This window comes from Megascapheus bottae, chromosome 23 (genome assembly GCF_031878675.1).
Source record: "Megascapheus bottae isolate mThoBot1 chromosome 23, mThoBot2.hap1, whole genome shotgun sequence".
Classification (NCBI taxonomy): Eukaryota; Metazoa; Chordata; class Mammalia; order Rodentia; family Geomyidae; genus Megascapheus; species Megascapheus bottae.
Genome location: NC_143531.1, coordinates 9,382,050 through 9,401,799, shown reverse-complemented (window position 1 = coordinate 9,401,799; position 19,750 = coordinate 9,382,050). Strand labels below are relative to the sequence as shown.

Below are 19,750 nucleotides of genomic sequence, written 5' to 3'. Positions count from 1 at the left end.
GCAATTAGGAGATTAGTGTTTTCTCTTGGTGTATATATCATGCTGCATCTGAAAACATATACACACAGAGGTTTAATGAACAGAATCTTCTATTGATAGGGGACACCTTCTAGTTTAAAAATTCATATTTCAAAAGAGATTTATTAAGTTATTTAGAAGAGGTTAAGTAGAAGACCTATTCTATAAAGTAAATAATTTCAGGTCACTCACTACCATTCATCATTAATGCTATTCAAAAGATTGTGTATTTCCTTACATCAGAGACAAAATAGGCCAAACACATCCCCTAGCGTTAGAGTGCTTGCCTAGCATGCACGATGCCCTGGATTCGATTCCTTAGTGCCACATAACACAGAAAAGGTAGCTCAAGTGGCAGAGTGCTGGCTTTGAGCAAAAGTGCCCAGGATTGACAAAAAAAAAATTACCAAAGTTGAGTGGTGGTAACTGAGGCCTATAACTCTAGATACTCAGGAGGCTGAGATCTAAGGATTAAGGTTGAAAGCCAGAAGGAACAGGAGAGTCCACGAGATTCTGATCTCCAATTAATCACCAAAATAGTCACATGTGGAACTGTGGCTCATACCAGCCTTGAGTGAAAATGTTAAGCAAGAGCATGAGGCCCTAAGTTCAAGCCCCAATACAGGCACACATAAGTAAATACATTAGATGATTTAAAAAAAAAACTAAAATAATTGAAAAAAGGAAAATACGTCATGACATGAAAATGACGTAGGGTTAAAGTATCCACTAAATGATATTACAACGGAAGGCAGTTCATGTGTTAGCATGTTTTCTGTGGTTGGCTTTGTGTCATTGAGGCACAATTTGGCGGGGGGGATCTTTTAGTTCATGTTATAGAAGTGTGAGAGACACTAATGTTGCCTTCTAAAGCTTTGGCTGTCTTTTGCCTCTAGATTTACCTGAAAAACTTCGAGTTCAAGAATGCAAAAACGTCAGACTTTTGGAAGTCTCTCGAAGAGGTATGGAAAAGTCCATTCTTCCAAGAATTTTTTGTGGGGGGATGAGTTCAATGTTCACATAGTTTACCAGTCATTTCTTGTACTCATTAGCCAAGCCTTTGTGTTTGTTCGTATTTCATCTACTTTTTTGTTTTCAATCTCAGGCAAGTAATCTCCCAGTGAAAGAAGTAATGGACACGTGGACGAGCCAGATGGGTTATCCTGTGCTCAACGTGAAAAATCAGGCAGACATCACACAGCAGCGCTTCCTGCTTGATCCCAATGCGGATCCCTTACAACCACCCTCACCTCTCAGGTAAGCCTCTACCACACAGTTCAAAAGGAAAGTAGAGGTTTTACAGCAATCCTGTTCAGTTCCTTGGCTTCTGCTCTTGAATGCATGATTGATGGAAAAGAGGAAACGAAAGAGTTCAAAACTGGCCAACAGGGTCTCCTGTTCAAAATCTTGGACTAAACACTTCTATACATGTCCAGTGTTCCCACATATTGGGATAAGAGGAACAGAAGCACTGAAAAAATAATAAACTTGTCAAGTGCTGGTGGATCATGGCCTGAAATCCTAGCTACTCAAGAGGTTGAGATCTGAGGATCATGGTTTGAAACCAGCCTAGGAAGTAAAGTCCATTGAGACTGTTATCACCAATTTACCACCAAAATTCTAGAAGTGGAGCTGTGACTGAAGTGGTAGAGTGCTGGTCTTGAGAGGAAAAGCTAAGAGATAGCATGCAGGCTTTGAGTTCAAGGCCCAGTACTGATATTATAAAATAGACAAAAATTCTATTAAAGAATATAAATGGGTAAGGTGGTGCACAGTAGGAAATTTTGGAAGAAAATCAGAGGAGACTTAATGAGGAAGGTATAGCTATATAATAAATAATAAGAGGTCTTTTCTTCTTAGACAGGCTGTGGGTTATAGTGAAGAATGAAAAGATTTGCAAGATTTGCAAAAATCAAGTAGTCAGAGCCAATGACTCGGATTCTCACAACAAAGTGTTTTCCATTGTGTAATCTGTAGGATGTGCAGGCCTGCGTGCCTGGCCAAACCTGCTTCAATAAACCACATCTCCTTCTTGAAGTAGTATGGAGATTGCCATCCACCAAGGATAAGCAACTCAGTGCTGGCTGGTGGTTCACACTTGCAATTTCAGGTTCAAAGCCAGCCTGAGAAGAGAAGTCTTATCTCCAACTAACCAGAAAAAAAACTGAAAGTGGAGGTGTGGTTCAGGTGATAGTGTTTCTGCCTCGAATGAGGTCTTGAGTTCCAGCCTCATTATCCTGAGTTCCAGTCTAAGTACTATCACAAAGGAAAACAAAAACAAAAACGAAGAATGACCAAGTTTTTTCCCTTTAAACATGAATGAATGAGGAAGCATTCCAGACACATGGAAAGGACGATCAGACATAAATGCTTCATGTCCCATGTGAGCAAACAAACCAAGGAAGCTCAGACTCTATAAGAAGCATAGTTGAGGCACCAGAAAATAAATTTATGAACTGTATTCAGAGATCAAAGAACCTGTTATACCATTAACCAAGGCACAATGCCTTAGAGCAGGGAAGCACGAAAAAAGCTATGCAATGTTGTAAAAAAAATTAATAGAACTGGGGCCGGGAGTTTGGCCTAGGGGTACAGTGCTTGCCTAGCATGTACAAAGACCCAGGTTCGATTCCTCGGTACCACATAAATAGAAAAAAAGCCGGAAGTGGTGCTGAGGCTCAAGTGGTAGAGCTCTAGCCTTGAGAAAGTCCAAGGACAGTGCTCAGGCCCGGAGCTGAAACCCAGGACTGGCACCAAAAAAAAAAAAAAATTAATAGAACAAAGATAAGAAGTGTGAGACCAGCCTAACTAACTTAAGGGCTTGGGTTCAAATCCTAGTGTTGAAAATAATAAATTAATAAATAAATAAACATAGGACAGCTAGTAGTAGATTTCTCATACAGGTTTATCGTCTTTCAATGTGGCCTGTGTTTTCTGATGTCTTAGCTAAAGTGAAGAGAAATATTTAAGATTACTTTTTGAGATCTAATTCTGGCTACTCAGAAGGCTGAGATCTGAGGATTGTGGTTCAAAGCCAGTCCGGACATGAAAGTCTGTGACAGTCTTATCTCCAATTAACCACCAGAAAACCAGAAGTGGCACTCTGGCTCAAAGTGAGAGAGTAAAAAAGCTCAGAAACAGTGCCAGGCCCTGAGTTCAAGTTGAGAGAGAGAGAGGGCTGGGGGAGGGGGAGAGGGAGAGGGAGAGAGAGAGAAGGGCAGGCAAGCAGACAGACAAGGTTAATGTTCCCTCTGCCCCTCCCCTGATAACAGAAAATACTAAATAACAAATGACTGCACCTAGAACCCCTAAAGTTTTATTTCCTTTCTAATGTATGCATTCTCATAATTAAAAAAATATTTTCTTTGCATGATGGTGGAACAATCTTCTGAAGTCTAACAATGTTTTATATTCCTTGACAGAAACAATAGTGCACAAACATGTGTGTGAGTGTGTGAATGTTCAATATTCTAGTATAATGTGCTATACTTTTGCAGGTTGTTCTGCAAAAAGCCTTGTTCCAAAGCCTCAATACATTTAACTGAATAATCTTCCATTTTTGATGCAGATTTCTACATATATTGCTTTATAGCAGTTGTAAACAATCAGGTAGCTATATTATGAAAGAATTTTGTGTTAATTAAAGATTGTGTTCTACACATTGAGTAGGAAAATATTTTTATCTAGTTGATTTTTTACTTGTAATGTCTTCTCTTTCTTTTAGTAATTAAGTTAAATTTTTCTTTTTTTTAAAAATTTTAGTTACACATGGAATATTCCAGTTAAATGGACCGAAAATAATGTATCAAGTATTGTAGTCTACAATAGGTCAGGAAAAGGAGGTAAATATTGCTAATGATTTATTTCTTTTCTAAATTGATGCACTTCATTAAGCTAATATAATGACAAATTTAAAAGACAACAATAAGGCCAGAACTTAAGTAAATTTCAGTGAAAAGATACCTTTTAATTTATTGATGATTCCAAATCTTTATCTATGAGAAATTTTTCCTACCTTGAGCTATTCATTTTAATGTTTTTTTCCATGACTTACATCAAGTAAATATTTTATATGTCCAATCATTGAAAGATCAATGATTCTTTACTTCTTTTCCCTCCTTCCTTCCTTCTTTCTTCCTCTCTTTCCTTCTTCCTCTCTTTCCCTTCTTCCTCTTACCCTTTTCTTCTTTCTTTGCTTTGCTTTATATCAGATATACTTTATGTGACAATTTTAAAATGCTTTTTATTGAATTAAAGCCATCATGGCCTTGCAATATATTTCTTGTTCTGTCTCCACTAATTTTTCATTTTCTTACTTGATAAAGAAAGTAGAGTTATTTTTTCAAAAAGCCAGGAGACATTATCACATACCTCCAACTTGCTGGAAAGAAGTAATCCATGAGGTAGGTTTCAGCAACAATCATGGAAGAATCTTATTCTATATTTTTTCCATGGGACTTAGTGTCTCAAAACATTTCTTATGGAAAACAAGCCAAGTCTCTTCTTCTCTTCATCCCATGAGGGCTTGATCTAGGATAGCAGAGCTCTTGCCCTTTTATCTACCTATGTTTTTGTCCCTGGAGAGCATTCTAAAATAGTAATTATGTCTGCATTCACCTTTACCCTCCTTGACTTCTTTTCAGAAAGCAGCTTCATGGAGTTATAGTTCACATACCAGATAGTCTGTTTCATCTTGCTGTGGTGGGAAACAAATCCGGGGCTTTGAGCATACATAGCACTTGTCTGTCGCTGAGCTGCATCCTCAGTCTCACAATTCACCTGTCCAAAGTGAACAACTTAGTGTCTGAGTTTTTAAGTTATATGCGCCGATACGTGAGGTCATTGCCACAGTCCAGAGTCTTCATCCCCACAGAAAGAGTTCACATCCTTCTCAACCAATAGATGGTTATGGTAGTTTGCCCTCACTGCCCCAGCTATGTGGCAAGCTGAGATTAGGAGCATCGCCATTCCAGTCAAGCCCAGGCCAAAATAAATAAATAAACAAATAAATAAAAAGCTGAGGAGACTCCATCATAAGCGAAGAAGCTAGGCATGAGCCATCATCCCGGTTGTTATGGGAAACCTTAAATAGGAAGATTATGGTCCAGGTGTGGGCCTGAGCCCCAACAAAACCCTCTCTCCAAATATCTAGGATAGATAAGGGCTGGAGACAAGATTCAACAATAGAACGCCTGCCTAGCAAGTGCAAGGCCCTGACTTCAAACCACAAAGTGCCATCATAAAAAAAAATAGATAGGGGCCGGGAGTTTGGCCTAGTGGTTAAAGTGCTTGCCTAGCATGCATGAAGACCCGGGTTCGATTCCTTGGTACCACATACATAGAAAAAAGCTGGACGTGGTGCTGAGGCTCAAGTGGTAGAGCTCTAGCCTTGAGAAAGTCCAAGGACAGTGTTTAAACCCTGAGCTCAAGCCCAGGACTGGCAAAAAAAAAATAGATAAAGAACAAAGAAGGCTCTACTTAAGATAGACATGAAACCATCACCCCGTCCCCCCATTGCACAGCCCCAGGAAAGCCACTAAACTGAGCCATATCTTCATAGGTTGGTGTATTCTGTACATCTTATATAAATGACATAACACAATGGTTACTTTGTGGCTTTTACCTTTTATCTTGATGTTTTTAAGCTGTGACACGGATTAGTGTTTCATCATTTTTTAGGGCAAGTTGTACTTTATTTTATGGATATATATCATACTTTAAGTACCAATTGATAGGTTCTTGGGTTGTTTTAACCCCGCAAAATGCTGCTAGAATCATCTGTGCCCAAGTTTTATTCTGTTTGCAGGAGGTTTTCAAACTGCTGATCTTTCTTTTCGTTGTAAATTCCACCATAAAACCGTTTGTGATTTTTGTTTTCTACAAACTTTCTCAGCTGTGCTACTATGAAGAGTCCTCTCTTTTACAATACCATTTCCCCTTTGTTATCCATGCTAACGATTCTTACAACATCATGGTTAGCAATCCTGAATTGTTTCAGAAATCCCAGACCAGTTTGTCATTTTGTCTTAGCATACATACATGTACACATATATGTGCATATATGTTTAAGTACTAAGTTCTATCTTTTATGAACTTCCTTCTGACAATTTTCTTCCTTGTAGGACATTTGACAAAAGAAAATGGGAAAGACATTAAAAAAAAGACACTTAAAAATGTGTACCAGGAGGCCGGGAGTTTGGCCTAGTGGTAGAGTGCTTGCCTAGCATGCACAAAGACCTGGGTTTGATTCCTTGGTACTACATACATAGAAAGAGCCAGAAGTGGTGCTATGGCTCAGGTGTAGAGGGCTAGCCTCAGGTCCTGAGCTCAAGCTCAGGATTCAAAAAAAAAAGTGTGCCAGCACTGGTAAGAGACATAGTAAGAAAGTTTAAGATTTCATTCAAATATTTTGAAGAGCTGTGATCTGTTACCACATATTTTCCATAATTGTTGACACATCTAACTGAAAGTTGAAGAAGGTCTGAGCAGAACCTTGGTTAACAAATGTAACAGCATCATCCATCCATCCTAATACAATCTACCCAGCATTTTCCTGACATAACAACTCTGTACAGGCACATTTGCCTGTTTTGAGCATTTGGAATATGTCTTGCTTTAATATACATTATGTACTTTTTAGGTAGCCTAGTTGGAATATGTGAATTCAATCCTTATTGCTTCCTGCAGACAAGTATCTATCGAAACTAACCTATAGGACTGTCAGTGAGACATTGGCACTAAGTTCTTCTGTAATGACAGATGCAAACGTGACAGTTAGTGCCAAGCATGTATACAAGCAGATTCTGTTTTTAGTATTCTCTTCCTCTTTAAGCATCTATGATACACAATTCCATTCACTCAACATCTTAATCATGCCTTTAAAACAATGAACTATACCACGGGACTCAAACTGTGCTTCATAAAACCTGAGGGAATGTGAAAGACATGCAGACATCTAGTTCTACAGCTAAGCCCTCTCCAGCAGAGTGCACAGATGGCTGGCTCCTGAATTTGAGAGAAACTCCCTAAGCAACTTTACTATGACTAGTTGAATAGTGTTTGCAAATCCTTAAACCACATCAACATTTTTAAAAGGGAAAGAATCTTCTGCTAAAGGACTGCATAGACTGTATTTTCCACACGGAAGTAATGCTCAGTAGGTCTGTGAAACAGGAAATAACCTGATTCAGGGAAAGACCTTACTTTGGCCTTTATCTTTTTGGGTTTGAAAAGCATGCGCAATCTGAGTTATGATGTTATAAAAAAAAAGACCACTGAAATGTAGGAAACAAATATTTTCTCATCAATTAATAAGTCACTTACTGAAGATGCAGAAATGAGGCAAAGGGAGGAAGCAAAATTCAATTATAATGAAGGACTTACTCTGGCTATAAATAATGTTATTATTCTAGCTAGTCAATGTACTGGTAAATATCAAGACCCACTGGGATTATTTAATGAATAAAGAGCTCTCTAGTTCTAGCATCGAGATTCTTTTTTTAATTTAGTAAAATTCACATAAAATATACTATTTAAACTAAACAATTGTAACGGTAACCCCTCTATGTTACCCCAGTGATAAAATACCAAAAAAAAAAAAAAAAGAAAAGAAAGAAAAAAGAAGTTGATTTGGGGATAATTCACGGGGAAGAAAGTGGTGATCTCATTTTGGGGTAGACTACTGTCTTGTCTTGTGCTGCTGAGTCAGCAGGTGATACAGATGGGTGAAGGGAATTCACAGGACAAGTACCAGGCCAGATTTGGGCTTCCTAAAGAACATTTAAGCCAAGAGCTCCCCAGCTGACGATGGAAGCTAAATAGGTGATGAAGCGTGAACAAGTGTAGAGAAGGCCAGTAATGTAGGCAGGATGTGCCATGGAAGTGAGGATAGAACTCTCCTGCTCTTTTCTTTCCCTCTGACAATATACTTAACACATTTTCCCCTATAACTGTTCACTTGTGTCTCTCCTCATTGTGAAATAATTCTTGAGAAAATGGAGCTTCTTTGTGGCTGCTGTTGCTTTTCTGATCTCAGCAATCACCTTGTATTATTTGGCTGAGTGAACGAGTGAACAGATGGATAAAGAAAGAGGCTTAGATGTTCCAAAGCTATGATGACCAACTGCCCTTATCTGAAACTTCAGAATCAGGACGGGTCTCCCAGCCAGATGAAAATTAGCCGCCTCTTCCTACTTCAAAGTGCCTGTTCCATTTTTAGGCAATGCAATAAGTTCCTGCTTCCTGTCTGAGGCCGTCTTCAGTTCTCAGATCAGAGCACAGATGACAAACGTGTCCTGAGGGTAGAGAATGGGCACCCAGCTCGTGTTACCAGCCCTGCCTCCTTGCTGGGGGCTGCTTTGTTGATTATCAGTTAGAGATGTCCTGGGCAGTAAAGGGACGGCGCCCCACCCCCGTCTTTCCCTTACATTCTTAATGTACAGAATCTTTTAAGCATTAGCTAAGAAATTAACATGCACTTTCTAACAATAGAAACTTCTTTTCTAGTTATTTAGACTATAAATATTAATAACATCTTTTAAATGGCTCCCTCTCTCTCTCTCTCTCTCTCTCTCTCTCTCTCTCTCTCTCTCTCTCTCTCTCTTTTCCCTCCCTCCCTCCCTTCCTCTCTTTTGTTGGGATGGTAGATGCTGGTTCTGAGGCTTGAACTTGAACTCAGGGCCTGTCCTGATTTCTTTTGCTCAAAGCTGCCTCTTGAGCCACAGCTCCACTTTTGACTTTTTTTTATTGTTTTAGCAGAGATAAAAGTCTCACACTCTCTTGCTCAGGCTGGCTTCGAAACACCAACCTTAGATCTCAGCCTTCTGAGTTGTACAGGCGTGAGCCACTGGCATCTGACTTGGATTTCTCTTTTAAAATGAATTTATTCCTCCCCAAATCTATTTCTTTAGACTTGCTTTTGCTATTATTGCTCACTGGGAATTAATGACAAGATAAGTCATTCTAAATACTTTTTCTGTAATACAGTGTATGCAGTCAGCTTCACTGACTCTTAATTCCTGCTGTTTTTAATGTATATACTTGTGTGTGTGTGTGTGTGTGTGTGTGCGCGCGCTGTTAGTAGGGCACTCCTTCAATGTTTTTGTTCAAGGCTGATGCTCTACCACTTGAGACACACTCCCACTTCCAGCATTTTGCTGGTTAAGTGGTGATAAAGGTCTCACAGGCTTTTCTGTCTTGCATTTGAACCACAATTCTTAGATCTTAGCCTCTTGTGTTGCTAGGATAGTAGGTGTATGCCCCAGTGCCTGAACTTGCATTATATTTCAAACAACGCATTTCATTTTCAAGCAAGTAATACTTTTTTGTAGATAGACAGTTGATGTCCTATCTCTTGTCCTCTGTGTCCTCTATGACCAACAAATGGAAATGTATATCTTAAGAATCTTTGCTTAACTGAGGGTCATTTGCCTCAATCTGTTTCCCGTGTATATTTTAGGTATGTCTGTATATTTTAGGTATGTCTCTATCTCTGGTATCAGCTATTTGGCTATTTTCAATAGATCTTTATGTAGTAGTATATCCCATTTTTGCTCTTTGTTTGCTGTTTTATAACACTTAGAAGGATTGAAAATTATTATTTACTAACTAGGTAACGAGTGTAGTGAAAACTCAGTAGTTAAAATGGACATTCTTTATGTTATGTCTCTACATACATACAATTATTACCAGTTTTTTTGTTGTTGTTGTTGCTGCTGTTCATGGGTTTGAACTCAGGGCCCGGGCACTGTCTCTGAGGTCTTTTTCTCATGGCTATAGCTCTTCCACTTTGAGCCACAGCTCTACTCAAAATGGACATTCTTATACATAACATGAAGGTCGAGTTGAGGTAGAGGCTTTAGGATAACTTTGTATAACTCTTCTTTGCAGACTGTAGAGAATTTAGATCACCAAATTCTGACTGCTACAGAGACTGATTTTGCTGAAAATGCAATAGATATAACTGAACGTATATTTCCAAAATAAAGTTGGGCATGCATGTTTGTATAGAAAGGACTTTCTTCCAGTTTTCAAGCTCAGACTTGTGGAATGTGTGGACTTTGATTGAGTGATTATGGAGTCCGTTTTTCTGGTTCAGAAGTTTCAGTCAGGTCTTTGGGAGATTTTTTTTCATCAAAACCAAACATACAAGAGATTAACCAAGAATGCTAATTTGTTCATTTACTCAGATAAAATACACTGGCCTCATGAACTGGCATACTCATGGCCAGCTAATTAGGCAACTCTTCCCACAAAGAAAGTTTACTTAGTAAGGATTAGGGGAGAGTTAAGGGAGATCAATTATTTTAAAGATGTCATCAATCTGTGATCGCCTGATAATATTATCCAGGTGAACCTAATTACCGTATTTAGAAACTATCAATAAAAGCTCCATGCAATAAAAGCTTCTTATTTGTTTGTCTATTGGCCCAAAAAGAGGTACTCCTTGACATGCTATCTCTCCTGGGTGGCTGTCCCAGCTCAGAACACAGCAGCCCCATTTTCTTCTTTTACCCACTGGGATGTTCAAACTTCTGTATCTTGGCAGAGATAGAATAAGACAAAAATGGTACCAGGCCTACCAAAGCAATCAATGGATTGCTTTTGCTAATATGTGTTTGCTTGGGTATGCCAGTACCAGGGCCTGAAACCATGGCCTCATGCTCTTGCTTAGTTATTTTTGTTCAAGGTGGTTACTCTTTCACTTGAACTACTCCTTCACTTCTGCTTTCGTTTTTTTTTTCTTGCTGGTTAATTGGAGATAAGTGTCTCTTATGATTTGTCTGCTTGGCCTGGCTTTGAACTGGAATCTTCAGATCTCAGCTACCTGAGTCATTCATTAGATGTGAGTTACTGATGACCAATAGGATATTTGTTTTTAAAGTAATCTACATTAACTTATTTTTTTGTATTTTTAAGTATCCCATAAAGAACATATACCAGGGTTATAATCAGAAAACAAAACAAAACAAAAAAGAAGAAAATGAAACATGCGACCTTTTTTCTATGTGTCTCCAAGAACAGGCATCTATATTTTAGTCCAACTTCTTTATAAAGCTCAACCACCCACAGTATTCCTCTGCTGCCAGCTGTTCGGAAGGTAGCGTGAACTTGGGAAGTCCTTAACTACTGACTTCCTGGATCTCAGCTTCCTCATCTATAAAGTGAGAAAAATCACAGTAACCCTAGACAGGCTTAACTGGGAGTATATAAAGCACCACTAAAATACTACAGTGTTTGGGCTGGATTGCCAGGAACTTCTCAGTGCTATTTCTGTTTGCCTGACTATTTATAGATCTGGCAGCCCAGGTCCTTTCATAACCATGTGGACAGCTACCATTTGTGGAGCACATAGCTTGTAACTGGCTGACCGATACTTTACCTATGGGATCTTATTTAATCTCGAGCCCGAGAGGGATTTTTAATCCCTGTGTTTCTCCTGGTGAACAGGAATATGAGAGGTCAAGTGATTTATCCAGGATGATACCCGCCAGTCAGACACAGGGAAAGGATTTTATCCTAGGTCTATCAGACACAAAAGTTCATGTTCCTTCTCCTGTCACATATGGCTTTATACTTAGCAGGAGACTCTCCTCCTGATGCAGACATTCGAAGTGCAAGGTTGTCAAAAGATTAGCTTCCTTTCAACAACTTGTCCATGGGAGAATGACAAAAAAGAAAAAAAAAAGATTAATATGGCATGAGTGAGGTGAGGGTTTATAATTTGTCAAGTACCTATTCAGAAAGATCCTGAGGAAAGTTAATGTCTGGTTGAAGAGTATACTCATAGATTATATTAAAACAAAAACAAAAATAAAAACAAAAACACTACTGTATCCTGGATATCTTCCAGACCTGTAAACACTTTCCAAATTTAAATCATCCTTCCCACCCCAACTGGCTTACCATCTTCTGTTCCTTAAGCACAACACTGTTATTCCTCCCATCATGCCAGGCCCTTTTCTGTCCTTTAAGTGTCCTCATCAAGTCAGAAGGTGGTCTGCATTGCCTTTACCTGGAATACATCTCTTGACTACTATATCCTTTCTCCTTTCTTCACCTGCACATTAGTGCGAGTCCTTACCCTTTCCTGCCTTAGATAATGACGATGGATTCTAAATTCGTTATCTAGTCACTTGATTCTCCTCCAAAATATCTCCCAAATTACTATCAAAATTATCTTTGCCAAAGAATATACTTGAGCATGCTACTTCTCTGCTTAAAAAAATTCTTCTGGGGCTGGGAGGTTGGCCTTGTGATAGAGTGCTTGCCTAGCATGCACAAAGCCCTGTGTTTGATTCCTTGGTACCACATACATGGAAAAAGCCAGAAGTGGTGCTGTGGCTCAAGTGGTGAGAGCACTAGCCTTGAGAATGCCCAAAGACAGTGCCAGGCTCTGAGTTTAAGCTCCAATACTGGCAAAAAAAAATCTTCTAACTAGGTACTCGTAGCTCATGACTGTAATCTTAGGTAATCTAAGCTACTCAGAAGTCTGAGATTTAAGAATTGCTGTTCAAAGCTAGCCTGGGGAGGAAAGTGTGTGAGATGCTTATCTCAATCAAGTGCCAGAAAACTGGAAGCAGAGCTATGCTTCAACGTGGTAGAGCACTATCCTTGAGCAAAAGAGATCAGAGACAGCACTCTGGCCCTGAGTTCAAGTCCCACAATGTACACACACACACACACACACACACACACACACACACACACAAAATCTCTATCAGTCAGTCAGGTGTGATAGCACATACTTGGAATCCTAGCACTGGAGAGGCTGAGACAGGAAGACCACGGGCTATGGAGCAACATCCTGTCTCAAAATACTTCAAAACCCTGCAGAGCTTTTCTGTCTTTCTGCTTCTCTTTGCAGTGAAGTGCAGGTCTTCAGTTCCAGCTTCCATTCCTATGTTTATGTCATCTTCTCTCCATTGTCATGGCACTCAACGATTTGAAATTCCTCAATGACACCAAGTGTTTGTAAGTCACTATGTAAACTAGCGTGCATGGTCCATGCAAACAAACAAAAAGTCTGGCAGTTGAAAAGTGTAGACGCAATACTAACAAGTAATGCTCATGCCACAGCACAACTTTTGTTTCCAACATGTCTATGTGTTACTCCATTCCTTCATTGTTGGGTGTCTTTACTGTGCATAGCACAACCCCATGTAACTAGGGGGTACTGCTTAAGAGAGAAAGCGAATTTGCTAACTCTAGTCGTTTGCTAAATTACTACAGTGAATCAAAATAAGGAAGCAGCACACCTTACATACAAAGACAAACATCATAGCCAGAACAAGTAGGAAATGGCTTACAAATAAAATGCTTGGATGCCAATTTTCTTGTAGGTCTTCTTGACATTTTCAAAGCATTATTAACTCTCAAATCATTATTCTGCTTAGGGTTAGCCATCTCCATCAGCTTCAATGTTGATTTTTCATAAACAAAATAGTCTTTTAGGAGTTTGCACTTTTATCCCCTCCCAAGACTGCCCAGGGAATATTCATTATATAATTAATCTATTATGATTAGGAATATAAGGCCTGGACTTTTCTGTCTTTGAGCACTATTTCTTTTTATTGAAGGATTGACTGGCTCAGAATTATTCTACTCATTTGGCAAGCTTCTGCTAATAAGAAGTATAAGTCACAAATGACAGGATGTTTGTTGACTTTACTTATTTCTTTTTCAGCTTAGTCACTCCAATGACATTCTAAAGTTAGGCAACTAAATAAGAATTAGACTTTGGGCTTTGGATCCAAATTGAACTTGACTCCTTGAGCTAATATTCCTTTTTCTTTTCTTTTTCGCCCCTCTGGGTCTAATATCTCTGTGTTTACAGTATATGCAAACATGTGTCTCATTAGTGTTTATTTATCACCGCAGGAATCACTTTGAACTCTACTTCTGGTGGAAATGCTTTTTTCAAAATAAACCCCGATCATATTGGGTATTATCGTGTAAATTATGAAGGAGAAACTTGGTTCCAGATAGCAACAAAGCTTGCTTCAAACCACAAGGTATGAGACAGTAGTGGTTGAGTTGGGTTTTGTTGTTGTTCCAATAGGAACATTTTGATGGTATTAATTTTTTCGATACACTTTGCTTTGAGAATCATGGTTTTTAAAAAATGAGAGTAACATTAAGATAAAAATCCTATGAGTACAGGAAACCTTGACAAATCCTTGTAGAACTAAAAAATACCATCTCAAAACAAATCAAGAAAAACAAAAGTTGGTGACATTACAATTACTTCTTCCTGAAAGTAGATGTTACAGATGAGTTGATGACTTCTTTTGCACATAAGAATTGTTTTGTACCTATACTTTCTATACACCAAAATAATTTTAAATCACCTGCTTGGAAACATTTTGTAACAGTAGCAAAGACATTATTTGAACTGAATAGACATTGAGTACTTCCTCAAAAAAAAAAAAAAATGAGAGCAAGTCACTTTCCACAGGAATACCTGGGAAGGTTTCGCTGGGGAGGTGACTTTTGTACTTGTTTTTGCATTTATTTACTTATGGTGCTGGGAATTGCACCTAGGACTTTGAGAATTCTAGGCAAGCACTTTATGCTGAACTATGCTATTTTATTTGGACTATTTTATTTCCTTTTTTTTTTTTTCTTGTGGGTCATGGGGCTTGAACTTGGCCTGGGCGCTGTCCCTGAGCTCTTCAGTGCAAGGCTGCCGCCCTACCCTTGAGCCAAGCCCCACTTCCCATTTTCTAGAGATTAATTGGAGATAAGAGTCTCAGGTCCTTTTGTGCCCAGGCTGGCTTTGAACCTTGATCCTCAGATCTGACTCCTGAGTTTCTAGGCATGAGCCACTGCACCCGGCTGGACTATTTTATTTCTTATATCATACTTTTTAAGATAGAGCTTACTAAATTTCCCTGGGTGACTTGGAATTTTCAGTCCTCTTGCCCTAGCCTAAGCAGCTAGCTGGGATTGTAGGCTGTGTCACTACATCCGGTGAGGAGATGGTCGTTTTGCTACGTTTTAAAAGTTGGCACTCCTCTCTTGACCCTCAATTTGAGTGAGCAACAGCAGCAGAAAATAGGGGACACTGCAAACAGCAAAACAAATGAAGAGAAAGAAACAGGGAGTGAGCAAAGGCACCTGGGCTGGAGGCAATCTGGAGGGGGCTTGGAGTCAGGTCAGAGAACATCTTCCGTGGCAAGATTCAAGCAAACTACTAAAGGACTTCCATGTGGCCAAAAAGCTCTCAAATCTGTGCTTCATGGAGGAGACTGGTGTAGAATCTGACAAGAAGCAGGCAGAGGCTGGGGCAGGGAAGAGCCGGTAGGAAAGAGCTAGTGGAGGAGATTTGTCTAAGGTGATCTTGAGGGCTTAAAAGGAAAGTTAGACTCATTAATAGAGATTAGATGTGATGGGGAGGGAAAGGGAAAACTGTAAAACTGTGTTGCCAGCACCTTGGAATATCCAGGGGAGAGTCACAGAAGGCAGAGTTGATCCAAGGAAGACAGTGTTCATCTTGGTCTTGGATGTGTTATGTACAGACAGGAAGCCTATGGGATGTCCAGTGAGTGGAGTTTGCCAAGAGAGTAGGAATTAGAATCTAACTTTTCTACTCGTGGACATAACCCTTCTTCACTCAAGGGTCTTTTATTATTAAGCCCTTACTATGTGCTAGCCCCTGAGAGAGGCAAGCTAGAATGCAGGATCATAAAAAGAACAAAAAATTTAAAAACCTGTGTTCCTATCTTTCCTCAGGAGTTTTCCGCTGCTGACCGTGCAAGTCTTATTGATGATGCTTTTGCCTTGGCAAGGTGAGTTTTGTAATGAAATCACAATTACTTAAAATGTGATGAGGATTACATGCCAAAGGCCCGTGCCTGCCTGTCAGCTTACTCCAGAGGCTGAGCTCTAAAGATTGTAGTACCTTTTTCTTTTCCATTCTCAGATCAGCTCAGACCAATAATCCAATAAATATTTATTAAAGTAGTGACCCAGGTGATTTGATTGATCTGGGTTTGTGGCTGCCTCATTGAAAATCTGAGTAAAGCAAGTGGCTTCTGGGTCTGGGCTTAGGGTGCCTTTGATGGGCTGTTACTTATTAGCTGCCTGGTTCATCTAGAAAATAGTAAGTTTGAAAAGAGAAGGTACTAAGTACAGTTGATGATGGTATGGCTCAAGTTGATGCTCAATACTAACCCATGGCTGGTAGAAAAGCCACAAGTTTAATAGTAACCAAGGCTCCAGAGATGTAATGCCTAGAGGACATATCAGAAGTCATAAAATCCCTTTTGTCCTTTTTCAAGGTAGAAGTTATAGGGTAATACATTTTTTAAGTGGCCCCTAGTCAGATACCAATGGCTGAGATGTAGAGATCCAAGTTCAAAGCCAGCCCAGCAGACAAATCAGAGACTCTTATCTCCAGTTAACCAGAAAAAGGACAGAAATATAGCTATGGCTCAACAGGTAGAGAATTAGCCTTTAGCAAGAATGTTAAATGAGAGCTTAATTTTAAGCCCTAGAATATACGCTTGCGCACACTTACTCTCCCCCCTTCCCCCCCCCCTCTCTCTCTCTCACACACACACACACACACACACACACACACACACACACACACACACACACACACACAGTTCTCTTACATCTCTGCTTGCCCTCCCTGGCTCAGGTTCCTTATGGGTAAAATGGAGAAGAGAAGATCTTAGAAAATTATTGTGAGGAATAAATGAGGAAAATAATCTACACACATCACCCAAAGATGATCTAATTTTAGAAAGTGCTCAGTGATTATACTATTAGATCAAAGTTCAGAGATGGTCCACCAGGGGCCGGGAGCATGGCCTAATAGAAGAGTGTTTGCCTAGCAGGCACAAAGGACCAGGATCAGTTCCTCAGTACCACATACATAGAAAAAGCCAGAAGTGGTGCTGTGGCTCAAGAGCTAGAGCTGGAGCCTTGAGAAAGCCCAAGGACAGTGCTCAGGCCCTGAGTTTAAACCCCAGGACCGGCAAAAAAGTAAAAAGCTAAAAGATGGTCCACCATTCATGATAAGTAGCAAAGGCCCATTTAGAACGGTTCTTTTGGGGCTGGAGGCATGTCTCAGGTGGTAGAGTACCAGTCAATGAGCCAAGGCATCAGATGCAGAGTTTGAACCTCTGTCTTAGACAAACAAAAAAAAATGAAAGAAAGTTTGTTCTGAATGAATTATCTGGATTCCCTTTGTATGATTCTTGTTAAGGAATCTTTAGGCTTAATCTCCTGGACAGAAAGTAGATTCATTATAATTTTCATGACATTAGAGTATGCTACTTAGTCACTACAGAAATACATGCCAGGAGCCAGGAGTTTACGCTAGCAATAGAGTGCTTGCCTAGCATGCACCATGATCATGGTTCAATTCCTCAGTACCATGCACATAGAAAAAGCTGGACGTGGTGCTGTGTGGTAGAGCTCTAGCCTTAAGAAAGCCCAAGGACAGTGCTCAGTCCCTGAGATCAAGCTCTAGGACTGGCAGAAAATACATACATACATACATACATGGATGCATACATGCATGCATGCATGCATGTCAAAGACCTTCCATGTACAAGGCACTACTGCCATTCTGGGAAATTATGTGTGAAAACAAATGATCAATGAGTATTTTAAAGCATCACAGTACCATTTAGACATTTTTTTTGGTGCAAAATCCTCCAGATGCTCCTTGTAGCATGACCTTTTAACTAAAACTTCGCTTCTTGGCCACTGGAAATTACAAAGAATCGCAAAGCCTCTATACTTTAATTCCCTTCACAACACACTGCAGATGGTTCATTTTGCTTGAAGATGAAGTGAATGCCTCTTGAGCTGCTCTTTCTAAGGAACCGGGTGTCAAGCAAATAACTCAACACTTTCCACTCTCTCGAAAGACTTCCTTACATTTTCTGAGCTCCTTGGCCAAGACCCCACAGGGGGAAAAATTTAAGAGCTAAGAAAAAAGAGAAAGTGAAACTAATGTGAAAAAACATAATACTGCAGGTGAGCTGTCACCTGGCCTGATTTACTTCTGCAAGAACTCAGAAAGAACAGATTCTACCTAAGCCAGTGAGAAACTTGGGAGAAGATGAGGAAATGTTGAAAGGTATCATTGCTTAGATAAGTGCCATTGGCAGGGTGATGGTGCTCAAAAAAGGAAAATGCAAGGATCAGAGTATGTCTGCCATCATCTCCCCTTCCTCTTCTTCCTCCTCTCCCTCCTCCTTCTTTTGTGCTGGTGTTGAGGCTTGAACTCAGGGCCTGGATGCTGCCCCTGACCTTCCTTTTTCTCAAGGCTAGCACTTCACCAGTTGAGCCACAGCTTCACTTCTGACATTTTTGTGGTAGTTTAGTGAAGGTATGAGTATCACAGACTTTTCTGCCTGAGATTGGCTTTGAACCATGATCCTCAGATCTCAGCCTTCTGAGTAGCTAGGATTGCAGGCATATGCCCTTGGTACTACCAAGAGTTGCATTCTTCCTTCCTTTGGCCTTCAAGTTCAGTGTGAAGAGCTAGTGCTATTGTGGAACAGGACTCTTGGTCAAGTTAAGAAACAAAAATGCATCTATCATTTTTCTAGTTCCCTTCAAACCATTTTAATTCTAATATGTTCAGTCAAATCAAGTATTAAAGCTTTTGTTCTTTTCAGATTGATTTTTATTTCTTTATTTTTATCAGTCCTAGGGCTTGAACTTAGGTCCTGGGCACTGTCCCTGAGTTTCTTTTGCTCAAGGCTAGCACTCTACCACCTGAGCCACTTCCTGCTTTTTCTGTTTATGGGATACTGAGTTCAAGCCCCACAATAGACAACAGAAAAAAAAAGAATGGAAGCCAGTCATACATGCAAAGCCTTATCCTTCTTCATCAATTTAGCAGGGCTGTATAGATTGCACCTGTAATATATCTCTTGACTATATCAGCTCCTTTCTACCTTTCTGCCAAGCTGGCAAATGTATACCACCAGGCGACTGTAGACAAATCCAAGATTCCAGGCCTCTACATCAGTGTAACATTATTTGTTGTTGTTGTTGTTATGTGTTTGCCTTTTGGGTGATTGTGGGGTGTGAGAACTCAGGACCGGTGCACTGTCCCTGAGCTTTTCTGCTCAAGACTCACACTCTACCACTTTAAAACACAGCTCTGCTTCCAATTTTCTGGTGATTAACTGGAAATAAGAGCCTCACAGATTTTCCTACTCAGGCTGGCTTTGAATCATGGACCTCATCTCTCAGCCTCCTAAACAGTTAGGATTTTAGGCGCGAGCCACCAGTACCCAGCTCCAGTAAAGAGTTCTTTCAGATATTTGCAAAAGGGACCACAAGATAATGTAGACTTCTCTTACCCCATCATAGGGCTACCATGACAAGAAAGGAGAAGAGGTTGAGAAAAGCGTAAGAGATTTAGCTAATCATAAAGAAACTGTTTTAGGTGAGAGATCTAATTTAATCGCCAAGTGAAGAAATTAGACAACTGGAAAGATGTCAGTGCTCCTCAGAACACCAAAGGCCTTGCTTGGATTTAGTTCCACATAGGCCCCCTTCTAAACCATTTTTTTGTTTTGCTTTTTTTTGCCAGCCCTGGGGCTTGAACTCAGGGCCTGGCCACTGGTCTTGGGCTTTATCAAAGCTAGTGCTCTGCCACTTGAGTCACAGCACTACTTCTGTTTTTTGCTGTGTATATAGTACCAGGGAATTGAACCCAGGGCTTTGTGCAACCACAGAGCGACCTTCCCTACCTGAC

At 39.9% G+C, this 19,750-nt stretch overlaps 1 protein-coding gene across 1 annotated transcript in view; it reads left to right on the top strand.

Moving 5' to 3' along the window:
- Positions 1-19,750, top strand: part of Enpep (glutamyl aminopeptidase) — a 76,659-nt gene that overhangs the window by 41,108 nt on the left and 15,801 nt on the right. The window contains exons 9-13 of the mRNA XM_090356681.1: positions 915-980; positions 1,124-1,275; positions 3,781-3,860; positions 13,897-14,030; positions 15,751-15,806. Of these exons, the coding sequence (XP_090212807.1) occupies positions 915-980; positions 1,124-1,275; positions 3,781-3,860; positions 13,897-14,030; positions 15,751-15,806 (488 nt within the window). The remainder of the gene's footprint in view (positions 1-914; positions 981-1,123; positions 1,276-3,780; positions 3,861-13,896; positions 14,031-15,750; positions 15,807-19,750) is intronic.